The 25,863-nt window shown below is 44.5% G+C and overlaps 1 protein-coding gene across 2 annotated transcripts in view; it reads left to right on the top strand.

Annotated features, from left to right (window-relative positions):
- LOC147636741 (uncharacterized) overlaps positions 1-25,290 on the top strand; it is a 190,595-nt gene extending 165,305 nt beyond the window's left edge. For both annotated transcript variants that reach the window (XM_086800244.1, XM_086800245.1), the window contains exons 18-22: positions 8,150-8,315; positions 8,421-8,519; positions 14,903-15,054; positions 19,659-19,750; positions 24,372-25,290. In XM_086800244.1, the coding sequence (XP_086656370.1) occupies positions 8,150-8,315; positions 8,421-8,519; positions 14,903-15,054; positions 19,659-19,750; positions 24,372-24,576 (714 nt within the window). In that variant the 3' untranslated portion in view covers positions 24,577-25,290. The remainder of the gene's footprint in view (positions 1-8,149; positions 8,316-8,420; positions 8,520-14,902; positions 15,055-19,658; positions 19,751-24,371) is intronic.
- The last annotated feature ends 573 nt before the right edge of the window (positions 25,291-25,863 follow it).

Genomic DNA, 25,863 nt, shown 5'->3' with positions numbered 1-25,863 from the left:
GTTTCTCGCTTGAAGTTGCGCCGATCATTGCTGCGAGCGACGGTCCTGTCGGGACCGATCTCGGTTTCTGCTGCCAGAGGATTTGGTCTGAGAGGATCTTGCGTTTGATGCGGGAGCTTGCCCGGAGAAGCGCGACCAGAAGGACTGTTGTCCAGAATATGGTCGCCTAGAGTTTGGTTGTCCAGGATTGGGGCGCTGGGGTTGGCTGCTTGACATACGAGATTGCTTCATCCAGGGTGGCAGGATTGTACTTATGGACTTCGTCTTGGATCGTGGGTTCAAGCCCGTCAATGAAGCTGTGAAGCTGGTCAGAGGGTCTCTATCTCGAGAGCCAGTTTTTGAAACTCTGAGATGTACGCGGCCACGGAGCCAGTTTGACTCAGGCGGCGTAGAGAAGACCTGGCATGAAGCCTTGCGAAGAGCACGCCAGAATTTATCCCACATTCGAGTAGACTTGCCATCTGAAATCCTGCGTTGCCACCAAAGGAAGGCGGTATCTTTCAAGAGGGTACTAGCCAATGCTACCTTTTTATTTTCGGGCAATTCGGTATTTGAGAAATAAACCGCTTATCGTAGCGGCCATCGTAGGGCTCGGGTAACTTGATATCCATCTTTCTTGTTTGTGTTGTGGTCATTAATTTATACAAAAGTTTGAGTTCAACATTGTCTACCTCGGCGGTCGGATCGGGAGGAGTTGAGGGATCGTCTTGTTGGCCCACCGAGGATGATGATGAAGTCGGTGAACGCGATCGACGCGCTCGCTGTGACTTCCTCGATCCCTCACGCTGGTGTTGGTGCCGTTGTTGCATGTCTTCCATTTGTGATCGCATTGATGCCATACCATCGAAAAGGGCCCTTTGCAAGTCCTCCATTTGTTGTTGAGAGTGGTCATCTGCAAGGCCTCCATCCGGGTGGCACGTTGTCGTGCTTAGAGAGAGATTTATTTAAAGAAAGCATTATAAATAAGCATAAAGATTAACTTTCTCTTAATTAAGCATTAAAACTTTAAGGGAAAGCTTGATTTGAATTAAAACATTCATTTAGAAAGCTTCTCAAGCTTGAGAGGGGTTGAGAAGAAGAAAGTCATTGAGATAAATTGGAAAAAACCATAAAATTTGATTTTACCTCCAAGTTTGGCTTGATTCTCTATGGCAGTGAAGCCCCCAACCAATCAATTGGTCCACCAAGAGGAGAAGAGCAACTCCAAGAGTTGTTGTAGAGAGAGAGAGCTCCAAGCTCCCAAGAGAGAGGAAAATTTAAGGGATAATAGAAAATATGATTATTTTAATATAATACTGGTATAGTATAGCTCCCATATTTTTTTTACAACATCTGGAGAACTCAGAGAGAGTACTGAGGTGAAGCAGGAAAGGTCCACCCGGGATGTAGGATGGAAGGAACAGTTGCTGGAGAAGCAGTAACGGGATTCTCGTACTCGAAGTCGTGGTCCGCCACTTCCTCGGGATCGTCCTCGGAGGTTACTTCGTTTGCTTCCACTTCCTCGTTTGGTTCCACCAAGCGGCTGGGCACCGGAGATAATGGAGTATAGTCGGGGACGAAGATCTTGCAGTAGAATGTCAGAGGAGGGTGCGTGGAGAGGATATTGCGGAGGCCATCTACACTGCACTCTGGAAGAAAGTGTGCCAACTGAGGGTACCATGACAGGAAGTACTCGAAATGAGTAAGGTGTAGTGGCTCACAGATGAGGAAAATAGTCATGATTGCCCAAGTGTCGGGTTCGGCTACATGCGGGCTGCTGACATGTATGTGGTACACCTGTGAGGCCGGGGCTACCCGGATAGGAGAGTCCGGGAGACTTGGAATCCACCCAACATCGGCGGAAAGTGGCACCGGTTTCGGAGTGGGGGCACGAAGAGGGTTGTGTTCGGGAAGGAGAGCCTCGGGGATCTCGTCGATGTAACTCAGGTAGGGGATGTGGATATAGGGCTCCTCCGGAAAATTGTCCATGAAGCATGCACGTGGATGGCGCGAGCGCGCACACAGTGTGGCGTGGGTAGAGCCGGGAGAGAGGATGAAGGCGAATGTGCAGTCGGCGGCATCCTGACAGCCGGGGGGGGGGGGGGGGGGAGGGGGGGGTGGGATGGTCGCCGAATCGCCAACGAAAGGGGGGGGCGCTTCACACTCGCGTCGAATCGCCAACGGAAGGGGGGGGGGCGCTTCACACTCGCGCACACCTTTTTTTTTTAATTGATTAGAGGCCCAAACGCCACGTAGCGTGTCCATTTTTTTTTATTTTTAATGGCTTAAAGTGTTGGAGATAAGTGCACACTAGGTGTACTTCTCCTAGTCTAGTCTAGTCTAGTGCCATGTGGCACCTCTATAATTGTCCCATAAGTCAATCTACTCTATCTTGTACTTCTCACCTATATATTGTAGGTGTCACATCAGTAATCAATCAATCTTGTGTCTTGTCTACACTCATCTCAAGGTAACTCTTTGTCTTTCATTTTTGTTCTTGTTTCATTTCTAGTCTGCTCTTGCTTTCATATTTTCTACATGGTATCAGAGCCATGGTTTTAGGGTTTCCCTGTTTTTCCTCTGAGCTTTCGCCATTCTCTCCAAGCTGTCCCACTCAATTCAGCGTAGCCCTGTGTTGCCCGCCATATCTTCAGGCCACCATCTCCCTAGCTGCGCTCAGCTTTTAGGACCAGCCTATTCACATTCTGAACAGGCCCGCCAGCCTGAACTTTGTGTCCGCCCATTTTCTTGCTGTTCGCCCTGTTCCGGCCTGTTTTCCAGTAGCTGCTGGGGACTCCTGTATGTGTTCAGGCTCATACAGCTCGTTTTCGTGGAGCTGCTTCTCCTCTCCTTTGGCTGCCTTCTTCATCGACTCAAGGGTGCGCATCATCTAGAGGCAGCTGTAGATCGACTTTCCTTCTGTTAACGAGCTATTTGCTGCATTCAGTTCTGCCATCGCTTCCTCTTGAAGAGTCTACAAGGTACTGTGCATTGTCTCCTTCGCTTCATTCAGTTCTGCCATCGCTTCCTCTTGAAGAGTCTACAAGGTACTGTGCATTGTCTCCTTCAGTTTGCTGGTCAGTCCTTTTCTTATCCTCATATCTGCAAACTGCTAGTTCCTCATGCTTCGATGGGCTGTCACATGCTATGGCCTTGACAAGTGGTGAGAGAGCCGGCTTCTAAAAACAGTTTGGATCTTTTCTTTCATTTCTGCAATCTTGTAAGGGAATAGACACTGCCCTTGCATTTTAGCAAGAGGTAAGACCTTCCCACATGGCCTCTTCTACTCATTCTCTCATATCTATCGACAAATTCAATGGGTCCAACTTTCATACTTGGCAAATCAAAATCAAGTGCCATCTTATGAAAGAAAGTCTTTGGGACGTTGTTCACCATGCTGCTCCCGAAGATTCCGACATTGAGCAAGTTATCACTTATGCTCCCACTGCCAAGAATGACAAAGCCTATGCTATCATCTTGCTCGGTCTTGGAGATGATTACATTCATCACATCTCCGACATACAGTCTGCTTCTCGAGCATGGATCACTTTGGATACCCTTTTTGGACCCCGCTCTAAAAACTCTAAGATTGCACTTATGATCTCATTCTTTGATCTATATATGCAGGAGGGAGCTACTATAGCCTCTCATGTCAATTATTTTCGCAGTCTTATGGTTCAGCTTGCATCGGTGAAGTCCCTCATCTCCGAAGATATTGCTATTGCTGTGCTTCTCAAAAGCTTACCTGACACCTATGCTACTCTTGTCACTACCTTCAAGTATCACAATAATCCTACTCTTGAAGGTATCATCAATGCTCTCCAAGAAGAGGAAAGAACAAAACAACAAAAGGTAACTGACACTGCATTTTTAGCAAAGAAAGGAGGTTCTAAGGTAAGAAAGCCTTGCACCCATTGTGGAAAAACTAATCATATGGAGAAGGACTGCTTCAAGGCTCATCCATGCACCATTTGTGGCCGTGATAATCACCGGGAGAAGGACTGCTACTCTAAAACCTCTACATCAGCCCCTGCATCTACCTCAGCCCATGTTGCTGCAGCATCTTCATCAGCAGATCTTGCTGTTCATTCCTCACATGATGAGGAGTGGGCTTTCTGATTACTTCACCTTTCTTGTCTACCACTTTGACCACCGATGATGTAGGTCAAGGGGTTCTAGTGTCTTACTCATTATGCTTTTTGACCTCTCTCTTGTCCCTACCCAAGAGGCAGAGATTGCCCTTGAGGAGGGGATGTCTTCAAGGTCCATCTGTTTGTCTACAGTCAGTCTTCTGTCTATCTGTCTATTTGTCTATCAATTTGACTGTGTCTTGTCTATGATCCACTCTTGTCCCTACCCTTGTGGACCCATATGAGGATATCACTTGAGGAGGGGTGTCTCAGGATCTTTTGTCTCTCATGTCTTGTCTCTCAGTCTATCAGTCTTTATGTCTGTCTTCTAGTCTTGTCCATCTTGTCTTCTAGCTTGTCTGTCAATCCTTGTCTAGTCTCTCTGTCTTGGTCTTATCTTTTGTCATGTCATAGTCTTGTCTTTTGTCTTCCTCCTAGTGTCCACTTAAGCAGGGTGTTGGAGATAAGTGCACACTAGGTGTACTTCTCCTAGTCTAGTCTAGTCTAGTGCCATGTGGCACCTCTATAATTGTCCCATAAGTCAGTCTACTCTATCTTGTACTTCTCACCTATATATTGTAGGTGTCTCATCAATAATCAATCAATCTTGTGTCTTGTCTACACTCATCTCAAGGTAACTCTTTGTCTTTCATTTTTGTTCTTGTTTCATTTCTAGTCTGCTCTTGCTTTCATATTTTCTACATAAAGGTGACGGTGGCCTGGATCATGTACCCGATTGGAAGAGGGGGTGCGCCGCTTCGAAAAGGCGCCGCTAGCTACGATGCGAAGAGGGGGGGGGTTGGGTCGATATTCAGCGGTGAGGGGGGCTCAGGGCCAGCAGCTGCACGAAGCGAGCAAGGGGCTCACGGCCTGCAGCAAACGAAGCGAGGAGGGGAGGGGGGTGCTCCATACTCAGGAGAGAGGGGGGGTTCATGACATGCAACGAACGACTACCACCACTGGCGGCAGCAGGGAGGGGGGTAATCTAGGTATGTAGCAAGGGTTCCCTCTCTGAAACACACACGGTGCGGTGGCCTGGATCATGTACCCAATCGGAAGAGGGGGTGCGCCGCCAGCTACGATGCGAAGAGAAGGGGGGGGGGGTTGGTCGATATTCAGCGGTGAGGGGGGCTCAGGGCCCGCAGCTGCACGAAGCGAGCAAGGGGCTCACGGCCTGCAGCGAACGAAGCGAGGAGGGGGGGGTACTCCATACTCAGCAGAGAGGGGGGGGGTTCCTGGCATGCAACGAACGACTACCACCACCGGCAGCAGGGAGGGGGGTAATCTAGGTATGTAGCAAGGGTTCCCTCTCTGAAACACACACGGTGCGTGTGTATGGGTGTGGAATTTTTTTTTTTCTTTACATCACCATGGGCAAAGATCTACGCCAAGTCCACCATCGCTCCGTTGCTTCCATACAACACCGAGAAGAGGGGTGGACGAGGGAGTGCCGCGGAGAGGGTGAGGGCTTCACAACCCACGGGTAGGAAATTTTTGTTTTCTCTGATACCACTGTGAGGATTATGTTGTTAATCCCTCATATTGTGTACTAATTACTACTTAAATACTTAACTTAGAGAACAAGAGACTTTAGGAGAACACTTGAGAGAAGATTGAATTGAATTAAACTGAGTACAATAGGTTTCTTATATAGGAGATGAAGAGACACATTTGAAGAGGCATGTCCTTTGACGAAAGGACATGACCATAGACGAAAGGATACAACTTTAGCTAAGGGATGTGTCTATTCGATGTAGAGGCACAACCATTCATCAAGGGATACAACCATTCGTCGAAGGGATGTGGCTATTCGATGAAGAGGTACATCCTTTGGCGAAGAGTCGCAACCAGTCGAGGGTAGGGGTTCCCTTGGCTGGTTACTCTTTGCATCTGCAACAACAGGAATCAGCAATGAAGAGAGGATCTGATACATACATACATCACAATCGTGACAGATACTCTGATCTCATCACCCATGCCTGTGTGGTGTTAAACACCATAACCTTGGTTTTCCCAAGATTCACTGTTAGATCTCTATCTGCACAGAATGCCTCTAATGCATCCAAATGTCTCTTTAATCCCTCCGGAGACTCTGCGATTAGAACAATATCATCTGCATATAACAAGATGGATATCAACACGCCTGCCAGGCCGTGGGCCTCCCAACGTGTGTACATAATCGGAGACCACATCCATGTACAGTCCAAAGAGGGTGCGTGATAGCGGGCATCCCGACTTCACCCCTATCGTTCTGGTCACCTTATGGGATAGTCCGTCTGGAGCTCGGACTCTGCCTGTCATCACAGACTCATACAAAGCATATATCCCCCACTGCATATCCTCATGTACCTCAATGTCTTGCAATCTGTGCATAAGCCTAGCACGTGGTACGGTATCGAAGGCTTTGCGTAAGTCCACAAAGCAGCAGTATATCCTTCTCTTCTGTGCCGTGCCCTCTTCAATAAGTGCCCGAAGTGTAAGTATGTGATCTAAGGTAGTAAATCCTCTCCTGAAGCTGGCCTGTCCCTGTGCTCAATGACCATGCCTCTCTGCCCAGCGGCTCAGCTCTGACTCCAATATAGAGCCATATAGTTTGGCCAAGTAATGACCAATCATGATCGTCCTGTAGTTGCTTGGTACCATGGGGTCCCCACTCTTAAAGAGTTGTACAATGGTATGTTCTGTTCAGCTTGCCGAGAAACCCTCACAAATGGCATGATTAAACACGTACAATCAGCGGAGCCAATGTGTCACGCGCATATGAGAAGTGCCCTCGAACTAGCCCATCATGATCCTATGCCTTTCCATTCTGTAACCTGTCTATTGCATCTAGCACCATCCACATAGTAGAAAAGGTGCTGCTAGCCGGTCTAGCTCCCAATGGAGGGGTGGTGGGGGGCTGTCCTAGTGCATCATACAGCTCTGTAGCATAAGTATGGCATGCCTCAGGTATAGTAATCGGAGTACTAGGCTGTCTCTCCTGAAACATCTTCCATGCCCTCTTGCTGTCCTTCCCCAGGAAGAGTTGGTAAATCTCCTCCTCTAACTTAGCCAGGTAGGCTCGTTTTCTCCTCCGCACAAGGCACCGAAAGATCATCCTGGCCTGTCTATGTGTTTGAGTCCCAATGGCAATCTCACACTGTAGCTGTGCCCGTGGCTCACGACACTCATCATCATATCAACTGTTCTGTGGGGCAGTGCTGCGGGCGCGCGCGCTGGGAGGGGGGGGGTTGGTTTGGTGTGGTGGTTGGTTTTGGAAGGGATCGTATTGCAAGGAAACACATATGAGGCGGATGCATGTAGTACACCTGCCAATCCTCTCGTAATCTCGTCCTAAGGGCTATGTAGGTCTAAGGCAAACAAGCCATCAGATACTGAATCTCGGTAAACCCCAGGTGTCTCACGTGGAAAGTGATATCTCGGGTACCTAGATAGATGAGTGGCTGGCCCATCTCTCGGGGATCTACCTACTAGTGTGAAACTCAGGTATGCATGATCGGCTGCTATGCTAATGCGCTGACTGGAAATCGTGAAATCCCTCACATCAGGTATCAATGAAGGAGATCCCATGAAGTAGTCCACTGTGCTCGCTCCCCCTTTAGAGTTCCAGCATGTGAGAGCATCTGATCCCTGCCATCTCGATAGGCCATTGTATATGACCAACCCATGTGCACTCCCGGGTGGAGGGAGCTGAGAGAGAGAGAGAAAGAAAGAAAGAAAGAAAGATTTTATTAACGTCTTCCAAAAGACCGAACTCGGCCTATGAGACAAATCAATGTACCTGTGTGGGGTATCCTCTGTCATCCCAACAAAATGAAAAAGTACTGAACTAAAAAGCTGAATCTGGGTGTGCAATAAGTACAATGAGTGGGGGAGAGAATACACAATACACCCAAGATCCTTTCAGAAAGGATACTCTCTAGCTATGGTTTCAAACTATGGTAGAATCTGTATCAGTCAGAAAGGGGGATTTTATATATGCACTGTGAATATTGAAAAGAAATACTTAGATGGTAGTCTGATCAGGCTTTGTGAGACAGATGCGAGTGCATGAAGATACTGTGACGTGTGTGAAATTAGTCGATCATAGCCTTCAAAGGCTAATTACTGCATCATCTGATGCAACCATAAAGATTTGGACCATGGAAGAAGGCAGAGGCGGCTGGACAACGGGCTTCAGTATGAATCCAACAGATAGTGAACCTGGTATTTCTTAATGAATTTATGTTAAGAACTGAGTTTACCATTAACACGTGACTGTTTTTATAAAATGGACTCATCACTATTATTATTACTGTTATTCTTTGGCAGCATGTGTACCCGAGGGTCAGTTTCTTGAGCATGAGGGACCTATATTATCCCTTGATGTGCAGGAGGGTGGCTATGTTGTTATCTCTGGAGAAGAAGATGGTAAGCTCAAACACTATATATAATTCTATAACATGTCTGGTTTAATTCGAGTGCATTAGATTTAGGTGCTGCTATGGAGGGTCTCTAGAATCAAGAGGGTCTAGACAGAGTGATGTTATAGCCAGTTACGGATGCTCTAGCTCATCCTGGTCTGCGTGTGATCAATATCAAGAAAAGAGGGACCTAAGGCAAGTGACAGGGGTCCTTTTATGTTTGCCTACTTCATGAGCCTAGTATGCTGTTGAATCATACTACAGGAACCTACTGTACCCACGTTTTTTCACAAGCCCCTTCAATTTTCAAATGGAACCCTAGTGCTGGACACACGCTTTTCTCTTCTGTTGATGGCATCGGAGATAACTTCTTCACATGACTGGGCAGTCCTACATTCATGGGTTCCTCCTCTGACATGCCCAAGGTAAATCATGGCTCAAAATCAAAATAACTCAAGCCTTTTGGTCCCTTCATGTCAGAACCATGTCACATTAGCATAATGAGAGCAAGATGATGATAATGGAACACACCTTTTTGCTTTAGATTCATGCCTCTTAAACAGGCTTGTGGATACACAGATTAGATCAATGCGAAGCATGATTAGGTGCTAAAAGTGCTCCCCTGATTTGTGGATCTATATACCCTTTCCATGTGCTCCAAGTCAACATTGGTGGCTAGTATTCAAGGTTCTTGTCCACTTGCATTAGGTGTGGATTCCTTCACCTCTTAGTGGCTTTTACATTGCTTGAATTTACTCTAAGATGCACTCTTTTTAGGCTCATTATTACAAGGCTCTCATTTCTAAGGTTTGGGCTTTACACCATGAACATTTAAATGGATCCCCCTGAGATGGGTGTTAGTTGATTTTTCCCAACAACCTCCCCCCTAAAGTGATATCCATCCCTCTAGTATATATGTATTTAACCTATTTTTCTGGATAGTATTTTACACAAGGTAGGAGGTGGGGCTGGCCTTGTGGCATTTGGTGATTAGAATGCCCAAGCATCATGGACTAAGTTAGCATCTTCTGCTGAGCCAAAGGCTTCTCACCTTTCTCTTCTTCATCTGCAAAGTTGTCTCGAGTTTGTGCTTTCTTTTTGAAGTAGCAATCCGTCTCCAAGTGATTGTTCCTACCACAATAGTTGCACTTCATTCTACCCTTGTCTTTTGATTATGGCCCCTTGTAGGAACCTTTGGTTAAGTATGCTTGTTCTGGTACATGTCACGTATTTTCCTTGATCCTCCTTCCCAAGAGGGCAGCAGCAACTCCTTCAAAGATTGGGTTAGAAAGATTTTTGTAAGTTGAAACCAGTCCCATATGGCTCGCTAGGTACACTCGAGTAGATTATCAATGGAATCCTGCTCATCAATAGGTGCTCCAATTGATGCAAGTTGTTGCATCAAGCTCTTCATGTAGCTTAGGTGACTAGAGAAATCTCGATCATTTGACATATGTAAGCCAGAAAATGTACCTTCAAAGCAATTTTAGAATTTTTACCCTTGGCCCCAAATAATTTCTCTAACTCATCCCATGTGTCGTTTGATACATCCTTGCCTGCTATATGATGTATTATGTTGTCACCCAAGCCTAGTGCAATGCTGCTAAGTGCTTTTTTATCCTTTTCATATCACACTTTATCTCCCCAAGCTGGACAAGAATCTTTTCCACTAACAATCCCCCATAGGAATTCTCTCATAAGGATGTATTTGACCTTCATTTGCCATGTGTGAAACCCTCCCCCATGAACTTATCTATTGGGTATGGTGCCATGATGTGCAATGAGGGTGGTCTTCCACTTGAGACTCTGAAGGGCAGTGCCAAAACCCTTTACACAAAGATTAGGTGCTTAATGATAGTCCTTAATGACTATTAGTGCAATTTTCCCCCTTAATGATATAGATAGAAATATAATGCTAGTTGGGATACAATTGATTTCTCAAATCAAAGGGATTTTGCAAAAGAGTGATATCCCTAATAGGGTTTGGCTCCACTCCAAGTATAGGCACAAAAATCACGATGTTTCTCCAGATGGGATGCGTTGTTTGCAGAGGTGATTTGACAAGGAAATGCTCCAAATTGCTTGATGCCCTTTCAAATGGTTTGAGCTACAGTTGAGAAAATACATGATTTGAGATGGCTATGGAGTGTGTGAGAGTTGCAAGAGAGAGCTGTGGTGGGCGAAAGATGAAAGAAGGCATCATTAGAGTATGATATCAACACTAATAGAGGTGATTAAGGTATGAGTCAAGACTAATCAAAACATCACGGCTTGCATTAGTGAGGATGACATACATACATATCTCCAAGAGATAAGGACACTTTTGGTCTGCATGCTTGTCCGCATGCTACTTACTACATCCACATAGATGCTACACACGACCTTTTCCCCACATTCATTGACCCATACACATTATTCTCACATACATAATATCCCAAATCCTGAGGTTGCTACCCACACATAAATGATAGATGGCATCAACCTATATGGCTTGACATGCACACATACATTTGTGCACCACATTTTCAACACCCCCCCTTGGTCTTGATAGAGACACATATACATTCACTTTGCCAACATAATCGGTGGCTAGAGGTGATTACATCAACATGACATGAGACACAATATGATCATAGACATAGAACATAATCATAGATATCACCATATCTAGAAAAGATGTTCTTTTGGAGCATCATCAAGAGTTCCTTCTACCATTATATTGGAGTGTTCCTTTTCCTTTGACCAACAATTCTTCTCAAGGTGACCTACCTTGCCACATGTATCACATACAAGCTTGGGCATGACCACATTTTCAACACCCCCGCTTGGTCTTATAGACACATATACATTCACTTTGCCAACATAATCGGTGGCTAGAGGTGATTACATCAACATGGCATGAGACACAATATGATCATAGATATAGAACATAATCATAGATATCACCATATCTAGAAAAGATGTTCTTTTGGAGCATCATCAAGAGTTCCTTCCACCATTACATTGGAGTGTTCCTTTTCCTTTGACTAACAATTCTTCTCAAGGTGACCTACCTTGCCACATGCATCACATACAAGCTTGGGCTTGTTTCGATGACGACATTGGGCCATTACATATCCCATCCTTTCACAATGATTACATTTGACATTGGTTTTGTTAAAGAAAGCAATCTCCCTACTGTTTGTTGAGCTTTGTTGTGTACCTTTTTAGCTTCTTATCCTCTTCTAACAAGGAGGACTCAACACCTTCAAGAGTAAGATTTGAAAGATTAGTAAGAGTTGTTACCACCAAAGAAAACTCTTGAGGCATGCTTTTGATTAAGACCACTATTGCAGCCTTCTCATCCGCGGGTGCGTTGATACCTGCAAGTTGCATCATAATACTCTTTATATGCTCCACAAATGAGCCTTTGATCTCCATATCAAGGCCATAGAACTAAATTTTCAGATTTATTTCTAAATTTTTTGTCCTAGCTCCAAAACTTTCTCTAGCTCATCCCAAGCTTCTCTGGCATGCTCTTTGTTGCTAATATGATGAATGATATTATCCCCAAGACTTAACCCAATGATGGCAATGGATTTTCTATCTTTATTTATCGATGCTTTGACCTCAGCCTCACTGCCTTCGTTGAGCTCATCTTCATTTACTACCTCCCAAAGCTTCTTTTGCATGAGTAGATACATGGCTTTTGTTTGCCATGTATGGAATCCTTTACCACTAAATTTATCCATTAAGATTTGGTAGCCATGGCTCAATGAGAAGGGTCTTACTGAGATTTATAGTCGTATCTCAACTGTTTCTACTCCCTTACAATGATTTGGATGCTAATTAAGATTAAGATCACTAATCACTCAGTAATCCCCAAGAAAATTGTAGGTAACTTTGAGTAGTCAATCGGGATGGTTATACTCACACTTGAGCCAAATGCTTTGAGAGAGTGGAATAGCAATGAATGAAGAAGAGGATAAGCTACTAGTACTTAGGATTAACACACTTCTATAAGGATTAAGAGAGTTAGTAAAACCTCAATGAAAAGAGGGGTGCAGGCTTGGATCTCTCTCTATACGTCACCAATAAAAAAACCGAGACTAGCAGCATGTTAAGCACCTTCGAAAATCGCCGGGGATGGCTAGGATTTAACCAATTTTGCGCAAGCTTAATATAATTTGATTTTTTTTCCCAAATTTCCAAGCACTGGCTCATTGTCGATTTCGGCTGATTTTTGACGAATCCCTTCGATTATTCGGGTGTGCGTGGATGTCTTGAGATGCTCTATACTCTCCTAGAAGGACTTGCCCAATGTTTGGGAGAATAGAGAGAACCAAGGTGTTCAATGGAGTAGCCACTACATGAGCTAGTGGAGTAGTGAGTAGCTTAATTGATCTTGATAATACTGCTAATGTTGAGACTAATCATGCAATGGTGAGCCTAGCTCTGATACCAAGTTGAGAAAATACATGATTTGAGATGGCTATGGAGTGTGTGAGAGTTACAAGCGAGAGCTATGGTGGGTGAAAGGTGAAAGAAGGCATCATTAGAGTATGATATCAACACTAATAAAGGTGATTAAGGTATGAGTCAAGACTAATTAAAACATCACGACTTGCACTAGTGACGATGACATACAATGCACCATTTTTATCCACATGGGGTCTTTTTTTTCAACCGACCTTAGGCCCAAGATCCTCCTGTAGTTACCGATTTTTCACCGCCCATAGGTGCTTGATTATCTGCCCACCGAGGAAGCACCAAGGGGGTTTTGAACCCAAGACCTCTTGGTCCTAGGCAAACGCCTTCACTACTTGAGCTATCACCTTATTGGCCATCCACATGGGGTCTTAAATACATATCTCCAAGAGATAAGGACACTTTTGGTCCACATGCTACTTGCCTACATCCACATAAATGCTACACATGACCTTTGCCCCACATTCATTGATCCATACACATTATTCTCACATACATATCACCATACATAATATCCTAAATTCTAAGGTTGGTACCACATACATTTGTGCACCACATCTTCAACACTTAGGACCTTGGCAAGAGGCCTATGTGGGTAGTTTGAAGTAGAAAGCTTCAGAGAGGGAGATCTTAACTGATTTGCAAAGAGGTGTTTTCTCGCTGATAGAGAAAAGTTTGTTAATTACTAATGGTGGGCTTATTTATCTACTTAATGAGGCTTGGATCAAGACATGTTCTGATACCAATTGAAGGGAATGAGTATGATTAATCAAGGAGGATCATAGTGGATTAGAGCCATGGATTAACACAAAGAGGATGACTAATGAGATATGATTAAGAGCTTAATCTCACTAGCATAATGAGAGCAAGATAATGATAATAGAACATAAGCATGAATAGGTGAGTGATTAGGTGCTAAAATTTCTCCCGTTGATTTGTGGATCTAGATACTTTCCATGTGCTCCAAGTCAACATTGGTGGCTAGTTTTCAAGGTTCTTGTCCACTTGCATTAGGCGTTCATTCCTTCACCTCTTACTAGCTTTAACATCGCTTGGATTTACTCTAAGGTGCACTCTTTTTAGGCTCATTATTACAAGCCTTTCATTTTCAAGGTTTTGGGCTTTACACCATGTGTAGAACACTTGTGCCTATGTGCTAGGGTTTTCTAGGGATAGAAAGAAGAGTGTGGCAAAATCACACATACAGCACAGCACACACATGAGTCTTGAACTACTGCTTTGTATTATGTACAAGAAAGAAGTAATACAACTAAAATTCAAGTACAAGATGTGGCTGAGAATGAAGACGTCAAATCTTAGTCTTATGACCTACTATACGCTCTTGGCTAGCACTTTGCCTACAAAGAAATGCTCTGTGAAGTCCAACACTAAGGAAAGTAGATGCTCTGTCATCAATGCCACATGATCAGTGCCACTTCATCAGTGCCATGTCTCACTTGCACTGTCCGACCCTGCCTGTGGGCTGCTATTTGATGTTTGGCTCTGCCTTGCATACTCGAGTCTCGTAGGTGTGTCACACCATGGACATTTGAATGGCTCCCCCCAGATGGGTGTCACTTGATTTTTCCCAATAGATACTAGGGTCCCTTTCAAGTGCTAGGCATGCAAAACTTGGTCTGGTTAGTTGCATGCTCTTAAGTTTACCCCACCATTCCCATATTCTTTGGGCAATTTACACGGAAGGCTTTTGGACTTGGATTGAACATCTCCCTTGAGAAAACTCATGGCACCGCTAGCTAGTGATGTGTTTGTGCAATGCAATGTATTTAGATGATCACACTAGATTTGTCAACAGCAGCTTGTGTCAAGGTATGAATTCTTCTTTTTTTGGCTGCAATATGCTTGTTGTGTGGGAAACCAGCTTATTTTTCAGTTTGTCTCCTCTGAATTTGTGTTTTACAGGTAGTGTTATTGCTTGGGACATACGGAATCCTAGCACTGGGATATGGCAACAACGTGGTATACTACAAGGACCTGCTGTTGGCATCCGACTCATTACAAACGGTCCCAAACTCGTGGTGGCCTCTGGAGAAGGCAATGTGCATTTGCTCGATGTAAGCCTTCTATACATTTCTTGAATTTTCCATTTGCTCAATGTAAGCCTTCTATACATTGCTTGAACGTTATTTGATTTAGGAAATTCTTTCACATAGGAGTGTGGATGAAGTGACTAGATAAATCAAAATTTGTAAATCGTGGAAGAGGAAAGGGAAAAGATGAGGTAGAGTTAGAGTCTAGAGATGGTCAAAGGTATATATGTCATGTAATATCAAGAGAATGCCACACATGAGTATGGGTGAGAGTAGGCAGCAGGCTGCTAGATATCCCTCTCAAAGAAAGATGAAATCTGGGAATGGGTCTTTCCTTTTTATGTCACAATAAAGTAGATAAGTAAATGTGAAAGAGGTGCCAAATGTCATGTCTATCCTAAGTTATGCATTTTTCTTTAATGAGAGATCCCTCTATTAGTTAAAAATCAAACAGCCATAGGCTAAATGTACATGCTCAGAACTCCCAAATAGGCAGAGTAGGAACTGGGGAGGGTGGTTCCATCCATGGCTGGCCGCTCTCATAGTGCAACTACCTCGTACAAGAGAAAGGGCAGGGGGAGAGCCATACAGGGGGCCTGTAATGCCAAGTGATCTTGTCATCCTGACCAGAGCGAAAGGGGCCCGAGTGCCATGTGCACAGAAAAGGCTCTCGCCATCTATGCATGCGAGCCAAACCTCCCTGAAGCTTCCCCCATTGGCCACGGAGGCTGTGAATGATGTCAGTCCATATGGACTGGATGGAGTTCCCTCGATGACCTTGCTCCAATGGGCCCGCCATATATGCCTTGCAGAAATGCTGCTGATGTTCTCCTATCTCTGACAAGTGCTGAAGACCAGGTCTCTGACGGCCGACCTCTGAAGGCCAACCAAGTGCCGACAGCAGTGAGGCTGCGGTGGGCTAACACCCTGGCTACTGCTGGCCATACCCTGCAGTACAGAAAGCTGACGTGGCACCTGCTGGACTGTACCTATAGCAACCTGTCCATACTTCTGCTGATGCATGTGTGTACATGCTGTCCGTACTACTGCTGTACACCACCCGTACCTGCCATACATGCTGATTGTACTGTTGTGCACAGGCTGTACAGAAACAGCAGCATCCAACACTAAAGCTTCATGGACAGCCAGTCGTACAGTCGCATCAACAACCAGCCATACAATGGTGTCACATGTACTATAGTTGCTGCCATACCTCTGTGCGTACCCGTACCTGCAGAACAGCACCTGTACTATGCCAAATCAGAGGTCATACTTGTAGGATATACCGGTTATTGTACTTTCTTCTGTACTTCGGTTTTGTTTGTTTCCCTTGGGGTTGGTTCCTGTGCCTCTAAGGTGGTCTGCTGTGTTTCATTGAGGCCAAGAGGCTTTGTACGCGCTTCATGCTTGGTGGAATTTATTGAAGATCTTCTTGGTTGCCTTTCTCTTGGTAGCCACCTGAATCTTGACAAGATACCATGAGAGATGCAGTTCGAAGCCATACTTATATGTTTCATTGCTTTCATGGGTTCACATGCATCCTATGATAAACTTGATAACCTAGCTTGTTCCATTTATGGCAACACAAATCAACCAAAATAACATTTTTATTAGTAAATATTAAAATTTACTAAAAAAAAATCAACAACAATTAAATAGAGATTGCTTTGATACCACTGTTAAAACCCTAAGATCTCTCTAGATAATTGTTATGCATAAATCAGGCATAAACTCAACCACCCAACCACCCCCGAGCCCAAGGGATGCACACATGAATTATAAATGAAATACATCATACCTTTACCTTGATGTCCCATACCATCAAGAGGTATAACTCCAATCCAATAGCATGTAGCTATAGTGTGAAATGGTAGATGAGTAGATATGGACTTCTACACAAGAGACCATAGCATAAGTCTTCAAGCCCCCGAGCCCCCTTGAGTGTGCCCCATGCCCCTATTATATAGGAGGGCCCTCAAGTGACTGTCCATGTGTGACCCTTGGATGCGTGACCCTAACCTTAACCCTTAAGGTTAGTCCTAACCCATGCTCCATTAGAGCTTGTTCCCATGCTCCCATGCTCACAAGCCTAATGTGGGTTAGCCTCCTAGTATATGCACACATAATGTGTATGTAACATAGCACACATAATGTACATATAACAAGTAGCCTAAAGATTTGGCACCAAGGGGGGGTGTTGAGAAATGTGGTGCCAAAGAGCACACGGAAGAGGTAGGGAGCGAGCTGAGTAGCCAAGAAAGTGCAAAGCATAGCATGCAACCACATGAGCAAAGGGATTTATCCCACATTGATGTATAAGCCTAATGAGCTAATTGATTGTTGATTGGAAAGAAGTGTTGCAATATAGTTTTTGGGCATGTGCAAGGCAAGATTCCTAGTTTCCCATATACTAGCAAATTGATTGTTGATTGGAAAGAAGTGTTGCAATACTTACATTGATATGGGAGACCTCCACAATTACGTGATTCTCTAAGGCAAGAAAACATACATTGGATTAAAGTCTTTATTGCTCCATTGGCGACTACTACTCCTCCAATAGCTTATTTTCTATCTACTAAAGGTATAAACATTGTACAGAATGTGATATCTTGTGATGGAAAGGACTTGACATTTCCATAGGCACTAATAAGATGGGGATTGGGTATAACAAATAAACAATCAAATGTAACCCTTTCAAGATGTATTGCATGACCTTAAGAGAATAGATTGCAAGACTGGACATTACATAGAGCACGGCTTCATGCTTCTACTACAATTAGTTCTTCTTAAATTACAGCATCAAAGATTTACAGATTGATCATCCCTTGCCCATGGTTTTCAGAGCATGCAAATGAAATTTGGCAATTGAACAAAACAGAAAAATGGTGGAAGAAAAACTTGCAAGCAATATGGAATAGTAAACTCCCCCTCAACAGTGGCTATTTCTATGGAGATGTATTACACGAGCACTCCCTATTGGCACATATTTGGCAAAAAGAAAAATTGCTACTGCAAAATGTGTATGATACTCGTCCTTGAATGAGACTATTCCGTACATGTTATGGAATGCATAGATAATCCTTTGCCCATGATTTTAAGAGCATGCAAATGGGGTATGGCAATTGAACAAAACAGAAAAATGGTGGAAGAAAAACTTGCAAGCAATATGGAATAGTAAACTCCCCCTCAACAGAGGCTATTTCTATGGAGATGTATTATAAGAGCACTCCCTATTGGCACATATTTGGCAAAAAGAAAAATTGCTACTGCAAAATGTGTATGATGCTCATCCTTGAATGAGACTATTCCATACATGTTATGGAATGCATAGATAACAAGGAGTTCTTACATCACATATCAGTGTGTTTAACTACCAAATTTCAGGGCATATGTTTTTCGAGAAACTTTCAGATCTTTGGCAGATTGGCAAGGAACTTGACAGACAAAGCCAGCACCTCAGATTGACGAGTATCACTACTTCTGTCAATCATTGCATCAATCTTTATATGAGTGTGTTTAGCTACAGCAGCTAGACCAGTTGCCTATGGACTTGTTTTTCAACTACTTTTAGTTGTACATTGGATAAGAAGTGCCCTCATCTTGAAGGCTCTTCTGTTTATACAGTAAAGAAATAGAAAGTGTGGTTTTACAAAAAATAGAGTGTGGAAGAGAGAGATGGGAGAGAGAGAGAGAGTTATACAACGTCTATGGAAGACCCCAAGGGTTTATAAGACCATAAGTAATACAATGGTACCATCATGGATTTATGGAGCCATTGAAGAATCGAAAAGAAAATGAAAAAAACACCAATGTGTGTATACTTCTAGATAGCAGATGATAATTCTATGATCCCTCCTCAGCCAATACCAATCTCAGGGCAAAAAGAGGGTCAGGCCTCTGTGATGTGAGCAAGTCATGTCGGCAGAGAACCGCACGGAGCTGGAGCGCGGGTATGGGTGGTGGGTTGTGATGTCAGAGCAGAGGCACTAGTATGGGTGGTGGACTCTGTGATGTGAGCAAGTCATGTCGGCGGAGAACCGCGCGGAGCTGGAGCGCGGGTATGGGTGGTGGGCTCTGATGTCAAAGAAGAGGCACTGGTATGGGTGGTGGACTCGGATGTGGATGCATGTACCACAAAGAAATCTGTGATGGCTCTTTGAGAGGTGTCCTATCGGGGTTGGGCCTGTCTCTCAGCGTGTTGCCTCAGCACTACATCGCTGTGTCATCAAACATTCCATCAAGTACATGCCCAGGCATCTCTGATCCTCATACTATATCACCCATGCGAGTGTCTTGAATCCCTCTTGGAAAAGGCAGTGGAATCTCCCGTAGTAATCCGGAGAGCTAAACAAATAATGGGCCTCATCCTCCACCGCTCCCGTGGTGCATACTCCACATATCCTCTCCTCCTGTGGGATATCTATGTAGAACTCACACTTCTTACCAATCTCGGAGAGGTGTTATTTACATCTATGAAAGACCCGAAGAGTCTATGAGACCGAAAAGATGTTTGGAGCTGATCCATCTGTAAACTGGATGGGGGGGAGAGAGAGAGAGAGAGAGAGAGAGAGAGAGAGAGAGAGAATATTGTAACGTCAATGGAAATTTCTTAACTCTTGATATTTCAGGTGAGGAAAAGCGGATCCTGTGTAGCCACTTATGACTGCAAAACAGCTTTGAAATGCATTGAGGCAACAAATGAGACTGTTCTGGCAGGGTGGTATGTGACTTCAAGCTTATATTGGCATTGCGGCTGAATTTATATTTTAGTATTCTTAACCATAAAAATGGCTGATCAGAAAATACATACTTGCCTACACACACACACACACATCATCTCATCATTTACATATACGAAAGACCCCAAAGGGTTTATGAGACCAAAAGCAGTACATGTGATCTGTGACTATACGCCTACAAAACATGAAAGGGAAATATATAAACTAGCTACTTAAATAACAGGACCCAGGTACTCTGTGGGTAGTTTCCTCAATGCTCATCAAGAGCCAAATAGGTGGCATCAGTGTCAACCTCCCATGGCACTGCTGCTTTATGGCATTGTTTACGGTATCTCATGCAAGGAATGTGCCAGACATCTCTGGTTCACATACTCCAAGACTTGGCTCAAGAAGGACCAAACCTTTCTGAATAGCCAATGGAAAGGGACTCTCATCTTGTACTATTAGGAGAGAAAAAGTCACATTAAGGTCTACTAAAAACCAAAGGGTCTATGAGACCAAAAATGTTACTATGTATCCATGGAGTGACTGGATGATTGAAAAAACATAAAGAAGAAAACCAAGTAGAACTGAAGGAAAAACTGTTGGGTATTTCGGAGTCTAGTAGTGTGTCCATTGGTGTGAACATCCCCTTAGAGTGTGAACAGCCCTTATTAAGGTCTAGGTCAAAGTTGAGGCTTGATGCCTATAAAAGCAATGTACATGGTGGAAGTATCCCTTGTGCTCCCTATCTCTCTCTTTCTCTCTTGGCACCCACCCATCCAGTCCCTTGGTACAAACATGGCCTTTTACAGAGACCATTTTCTTCGCCTGACAGAGGACGGCTTCATCACACGCCCGCACTACATGGACACACATCTATCATTTGGGATCTGATGTGCAGTTGGACAAATCTGCACCTCATCCCATCAATTGAGAGTGCAAACAACGAGATATGGGCCGAGGGAAGCTCCACGAGAGGACAAGATATGTCAGCTTTGTCACACACAGGCTGAGGCTGAGGCTGAGGCTGAGGCTGAGGCTGAGGCTGAGGTTGAGGCTGAGGCCCACTATATATGCAGATGTCCAATATACTATGAGATTAGGGAGAGGTTCCACTACCTCTTCCGAGATGGATTTGGACCACTTTCTAGGATCATGGATTTCCCAGACCAGAGATGCCTGGACTTTTTCTCTTGGAGCTTCGCAGGCACATGGAGTCTCTTTTGCAGCCTATACCAACAGTACCCATTAGAGGACCGGTACTGTAAGATACCACCCATCCCGTCACTAGGGATAGGGAGGTATCTCACTCCGTAAGATCAATCCCAACCCATTGTGAGAGCTATCTCATCGGTGCCTCTCTTGGACGATCCGATTTATAAGAAATCTCTACAAGGTTGGAGGTCGTACCGAATATATCAAGGATCTCTTTTCGGTTTCTAGTCTCTTGTAAGGAAACACCCGACTCATGAGGTCCACCTAACCACCCACTTCCCAGTGACTAGAATCATTAATCTATGAGGTTCATCTAAATTACTAGACACGTTGTTTCACTGATGCAAGTTACAACATGATTCATTTATTTATCCTTGTGCACCAGGTTCCTTTATTCCTGAATGAATACATTCTTTTCCAATCAAGTCAGCCTACACACAGAAAGAGATTCATCATAAGAACAATTGTAATTTCAAACCCTCGACGCGTCTCGAGTTTCATCCATCTCCAATCCCTTGGCACACCGAGTCACAAAACAATCTAGAGCTTATAACCGTCTCGTGGCAAAAAATCACTCGCATAGTAGAATGAGTAGTGTCTTCTTCATCCTCTTCTTGCTATGGAAGACCTTTCTAGCTTAGGCTTTTAACTACTAGAAAGAACCCTCGCCCCGCGCTATGGTGGATTACCCAACGAAGGCGGTTGCCCCGATCTCTATTCCAAGTATTTCTAGAGTCGGTTGCCCCAGGTGGGGAGTACCCAGTTGTCCCAAACCGATCACTAAACATCACATCGGAATGGTTTCCCCAAGAGAACACGTCTCATAGTTACGAAAACAATTTAAAAACAAACTCCATACTCATCGTTGTCTTTTATTTCCATTGTCCTTTATAGCAATCCATACAACCAAAAATTACATACATAATAAATTCTAAATTTACCACTCTAATATATGACTAGATGCATCAGACAATCTTTTCAACCACATTTGCAAATTTACTATTTAGGGTTAGGCACTTACATGGCGAGTAGATTGACTAAAACTTACAATCTCGGAGGATGGTTACGATCATTCTCTCTGAGCTTGATCATAGTCAAGTGTTCAAGGTGCAACTCTAGCCTCATTTTCATATTTGCTCGTATCATTCATATCATCATCTCATACCCTGTCTGCCCCATTCAAGCCCCATTAAAGATCTCTATCACTCGTGAATTGATCAACCTTGCAAGGGAAGTAGCACTTTTGTCAACCTTATTTGAATCCAACAAAGGGGTTTGGTATTCCTGCAAGTGGTGCATTCTCCTTGTCCACCAAAGATGTCAACCACAGCAACCATCCTGGCAGTGCAGATGTTTGTGCATCTGGATCCGCTCGTCTGGCAACACTGGATGCTCCCTAGGCTCCTCACATAGTTCACGCACGTGTTGGCATCGGCAACAATCGTGGGGGACCCACCGTTGGTCTAGCAGCTCTGCGCCATGCATAGGGAGAGCGCATCGGGGGGGGGTGGGGGGGGGGTGGGGGGGGGTGGTGGGATGGGGATGGGAGAGACTACTGCTGCGAGGGGTTGACAGAAGGGTGAGGAGAGAGAGAGAGAGGCTACTGCTGTGGGGGACTGAGAGAAAGCCGGGAGACGTAGAGAGCGAGAGAGGAAGGAAGCCGGGAGAAGGCTGGCGAGGGAGAGGTTGGCGAGGATGGGAGGGTGAGTGAGAGAGAGTGGTGAGGGGGTGGTTGAGAGAGACCATAGAGAGCCGGGAGACGTAGAGAGCGAGAGAGGAAAGAAGCCGGGAGAAGGCTGGCGAGGGAGAGGTTGGCGAGGATGGGAGGGTGAGTGAGAGAGAGTGGTGAGGGGGTGGTTGAGAGAGACCATAGAGAGAGGGGCTGAGTTAGCGAGGAGGTGAGGGGGTGGCAAGCGAGGAGATGATGGATGCCGTGAGGGGTTACGTGGGAGTGAGGCAAAGGGAGTTTTCTATCCCAGCCGTGGGGGGGGGGTGTTTATAGGAGCAGGAGGGAGATCTGGAGTGCTGCAGATGAGTACGAGAGAAAGAAGGGGTCAGCACCGACGCAGAGGAAGAAGACCTGGCTGGTGGAAGACAAAGGCCATCGTGGCTGGCCGGCGGAGGAGAAGAAAAAGTACAAAAAGTCAATGCATCAGCTTATAGAGAAGAAAATGATAAGAGGAGCGAGATCGAGGCAATCCAGCGCACATGACTGAGAGTGATTAGCGTGGGGGTGGTTGGCAACACTAGTCACCACCATTTAAAAAAATATATTAAAATTAAAAATTAAAATCAAAGGTAGAAAGATAGGGTGGGCTTTTCCCCACACGAATGGAGAAAAAAAAGGAGGGGATTTTACGAGTATAGAGATCTCTCACCGACTTCTTCGAGACGAGAGTGACGAGGGCAGATTCACCCACTACACTCGACCTTCAGGTGATGCAGGAGCTCAGCTGAGAGGAGTGACACTAGATAGAGCCATTGAGGTATGCAGAGCCCGGCGCCCTTGACCTTGTGTCCCCGCCCACACTCGCGTCACTACAGGAGGATCAGTGCCATCATCTCCCATCACCACAGGACTTCTTGCACTATACTCCACACCTATCATGGATATCTTTCATCCTCCATAGCTGCATATGTGTGATCCTGGATGCCAATAAAAACATCCATGGATACAATGGGGTGGGATCAATGTGCGTCCTCAGCATCAATGCCTACATGGAGGATCTCCACGTCCACTCTGTGGAGGGCCACTCGTGTTTCTGGAGGATCTCTCAGATCTGAAGCTGTGGAGTGGAGTGTCTGCCTTGGACCAGTGGGTCTCGGGAGTCCAGCTCGCTGCACCTGGATCGCTCTGTCTAAGGAGACATCTGGGAGGTGGGGTGCTGCCTGGGCAATCGAGTAGGGGCATCCAGGTCAGAGAGAGAGAGAGAGAGAGAGAGGGAGAGAGCATTGTATGATGAAAGACTGGACATTGTTGCAAAGCTGATTAGTGTTTGCAAGTATGTGAACCAATGGTGCGCTAGACTCCCAACACGTGTGACCTACAAATGGCATGAATGGCTTGCACACGGACAAGCGAAAAACTTACAACAGAATTTCTCTTACAAACCTTTGAAGAAACCTCTTTTGAATAGGTTTTCAAATGGGGGTTTGCTTGCTTGTTTCGAAACACCTTGGGGCAACTGTTTGACAGTTCCAGGGGTCCGAAGCTTGGAAGCTTACAAATGGTTTATGTGGTAAGCATGGTGTGTCAGGCTCATTAGCACGTGACTGCTGAGATGTTTTGTTCTCATATTCATGCTCGAGTTGTGTTTTTTTTATGAACAGAACTATTAACTTTGTTCTTTCGGTGTTGCTCTCACAAGTCTCTCGCAAGCTGATATAAAATTCATTGTTTTACAGTGCAAATGGTGGTCTTTACATCTGCCTCGCTAATTTGGACAGTGCTGGAAACACACAGGAAGATGCATCCCTTTCAGGGGGTGCATCTCTTCAAGATCATATGGAGCCCCTCAATAGTATTTCTATTTCTAGCAATCACAGCAGATCAACTTCTAATTTGGCAACTGCATCAGATGACGGCTGTATTCACTTGTACACTTTGTAGTTTGGTTAGAGGAAAATTCCAGAGAGGGCATTGCATACAATTATTACGTTGTAATACAATCAGGGTGCACCCAGAGAGTCTCTGCGTCATAGCAGTGGTCCCATTGGCAGTATGGTGTGCCAAATCTCAACTTCTTACAAGCCACTTTGGGATCGAATTCCTGGAGTGCCTCGTGACCACCCATCAGGCCCTCAGTAATATGAACAATGCCATCCAAGTATGGAAGGGGTCAACTCAATACAGGGAGATATGCATAGAGGTTATGGTTGTTTTCTGCTTAAATAAGTTTGCAATGTTTGGGGTGCTTTGAAAGGAATAATTGTGCCATACATCTGGAGTTTCTTTAGTGCCAACTGCATAGCTCTTACCCAAAACACAGAACTCGAGTTGTGTCCAGTTTTGTATACTAGTTGATTGAGGGCTCTCATAAATAGAAAACCCGTTTGTCCAATGCACAGCTAGATCCTTTGGGTGCATTATCCCTATGAAGTAATGTTGGTCCATGAGAATATTGTGTGTGTGGTGTGTGGTATAAAGCTCCTATTATTTAGGTTGTGGAAAATTATTGAGAAAAGTAAAACTATATTCTATGATGGAAAAAGCATCACAAATAAGCTTTTCCATGATGTGCTTTGATCCATCTTCTCCCTAGTGGGGGATGCATTTGTAGCAGCTTTAAATATCATCCAAGAAAAAAGTAGATATTGCGAGGGATTTATAGAACTAGCATAAATTGTGTTGGCAATCCAAAACGATTGCACCCTTAAACAATGCTCTTATAGGAGTTTTACACGAGTATGGAAAAAGCTTATGAGGGTTCAGAGTGGTGTAAGAACCCATATATGTGTACTTGTTATCCTTATTTACCTAAAGTCTTATGAGATAGCCATAAGATAACAAAACTTTTATATTATATGGGATTAGGAGGGGTGAGAATTTTGAGCTCCTGAGGATTGAGTTGAGATTACAGATGAGAGTGTCTCAAAACCTGGTGGTCCTCATGTGGGGATTGTAGTCCTCTCCACTAATCCTTTGAAGGGATAATGTGTGAGTTTTTTTACAAACAAACGACACAATGTTAGCAGCCTTGTCTGTACCCTAAATTAGAAAGAGTTGTTGAAGCAATTGAATATATCCTCATGGTAGGTCTCATTGCGGGGATGGTTATAGGGGCAATTGGTTCTATTACTAATGGAGAACACATCAGATTCCTTATCGATACCAGTACATAGAGGGGCTAAGATTACAAAGCCTTTTAATTCGTGCAATAGTTGTGCAGCAAAAGTT

The sequence above is a fragment of the Cibotium barometz genome, chromosome 7 (genome assembly GCF_041138505.1).
Source record: "Cibotium barometz isolate CiBa-2024 chromosome 7, ASM4113850v1, whole genome shotgun sequence".
NCBI lineage: Eukaryota > Viridiplantae > Streptophyta > Polypodiopsida > Cyatheales > Cibotiaceae > Cibotium > Cibotium barometz.
The sequence above is the reverse complement of the archived record's forward strand: the minus strand, read 5'-3'. Positions and strand labels throughout refer to the sequence as shown.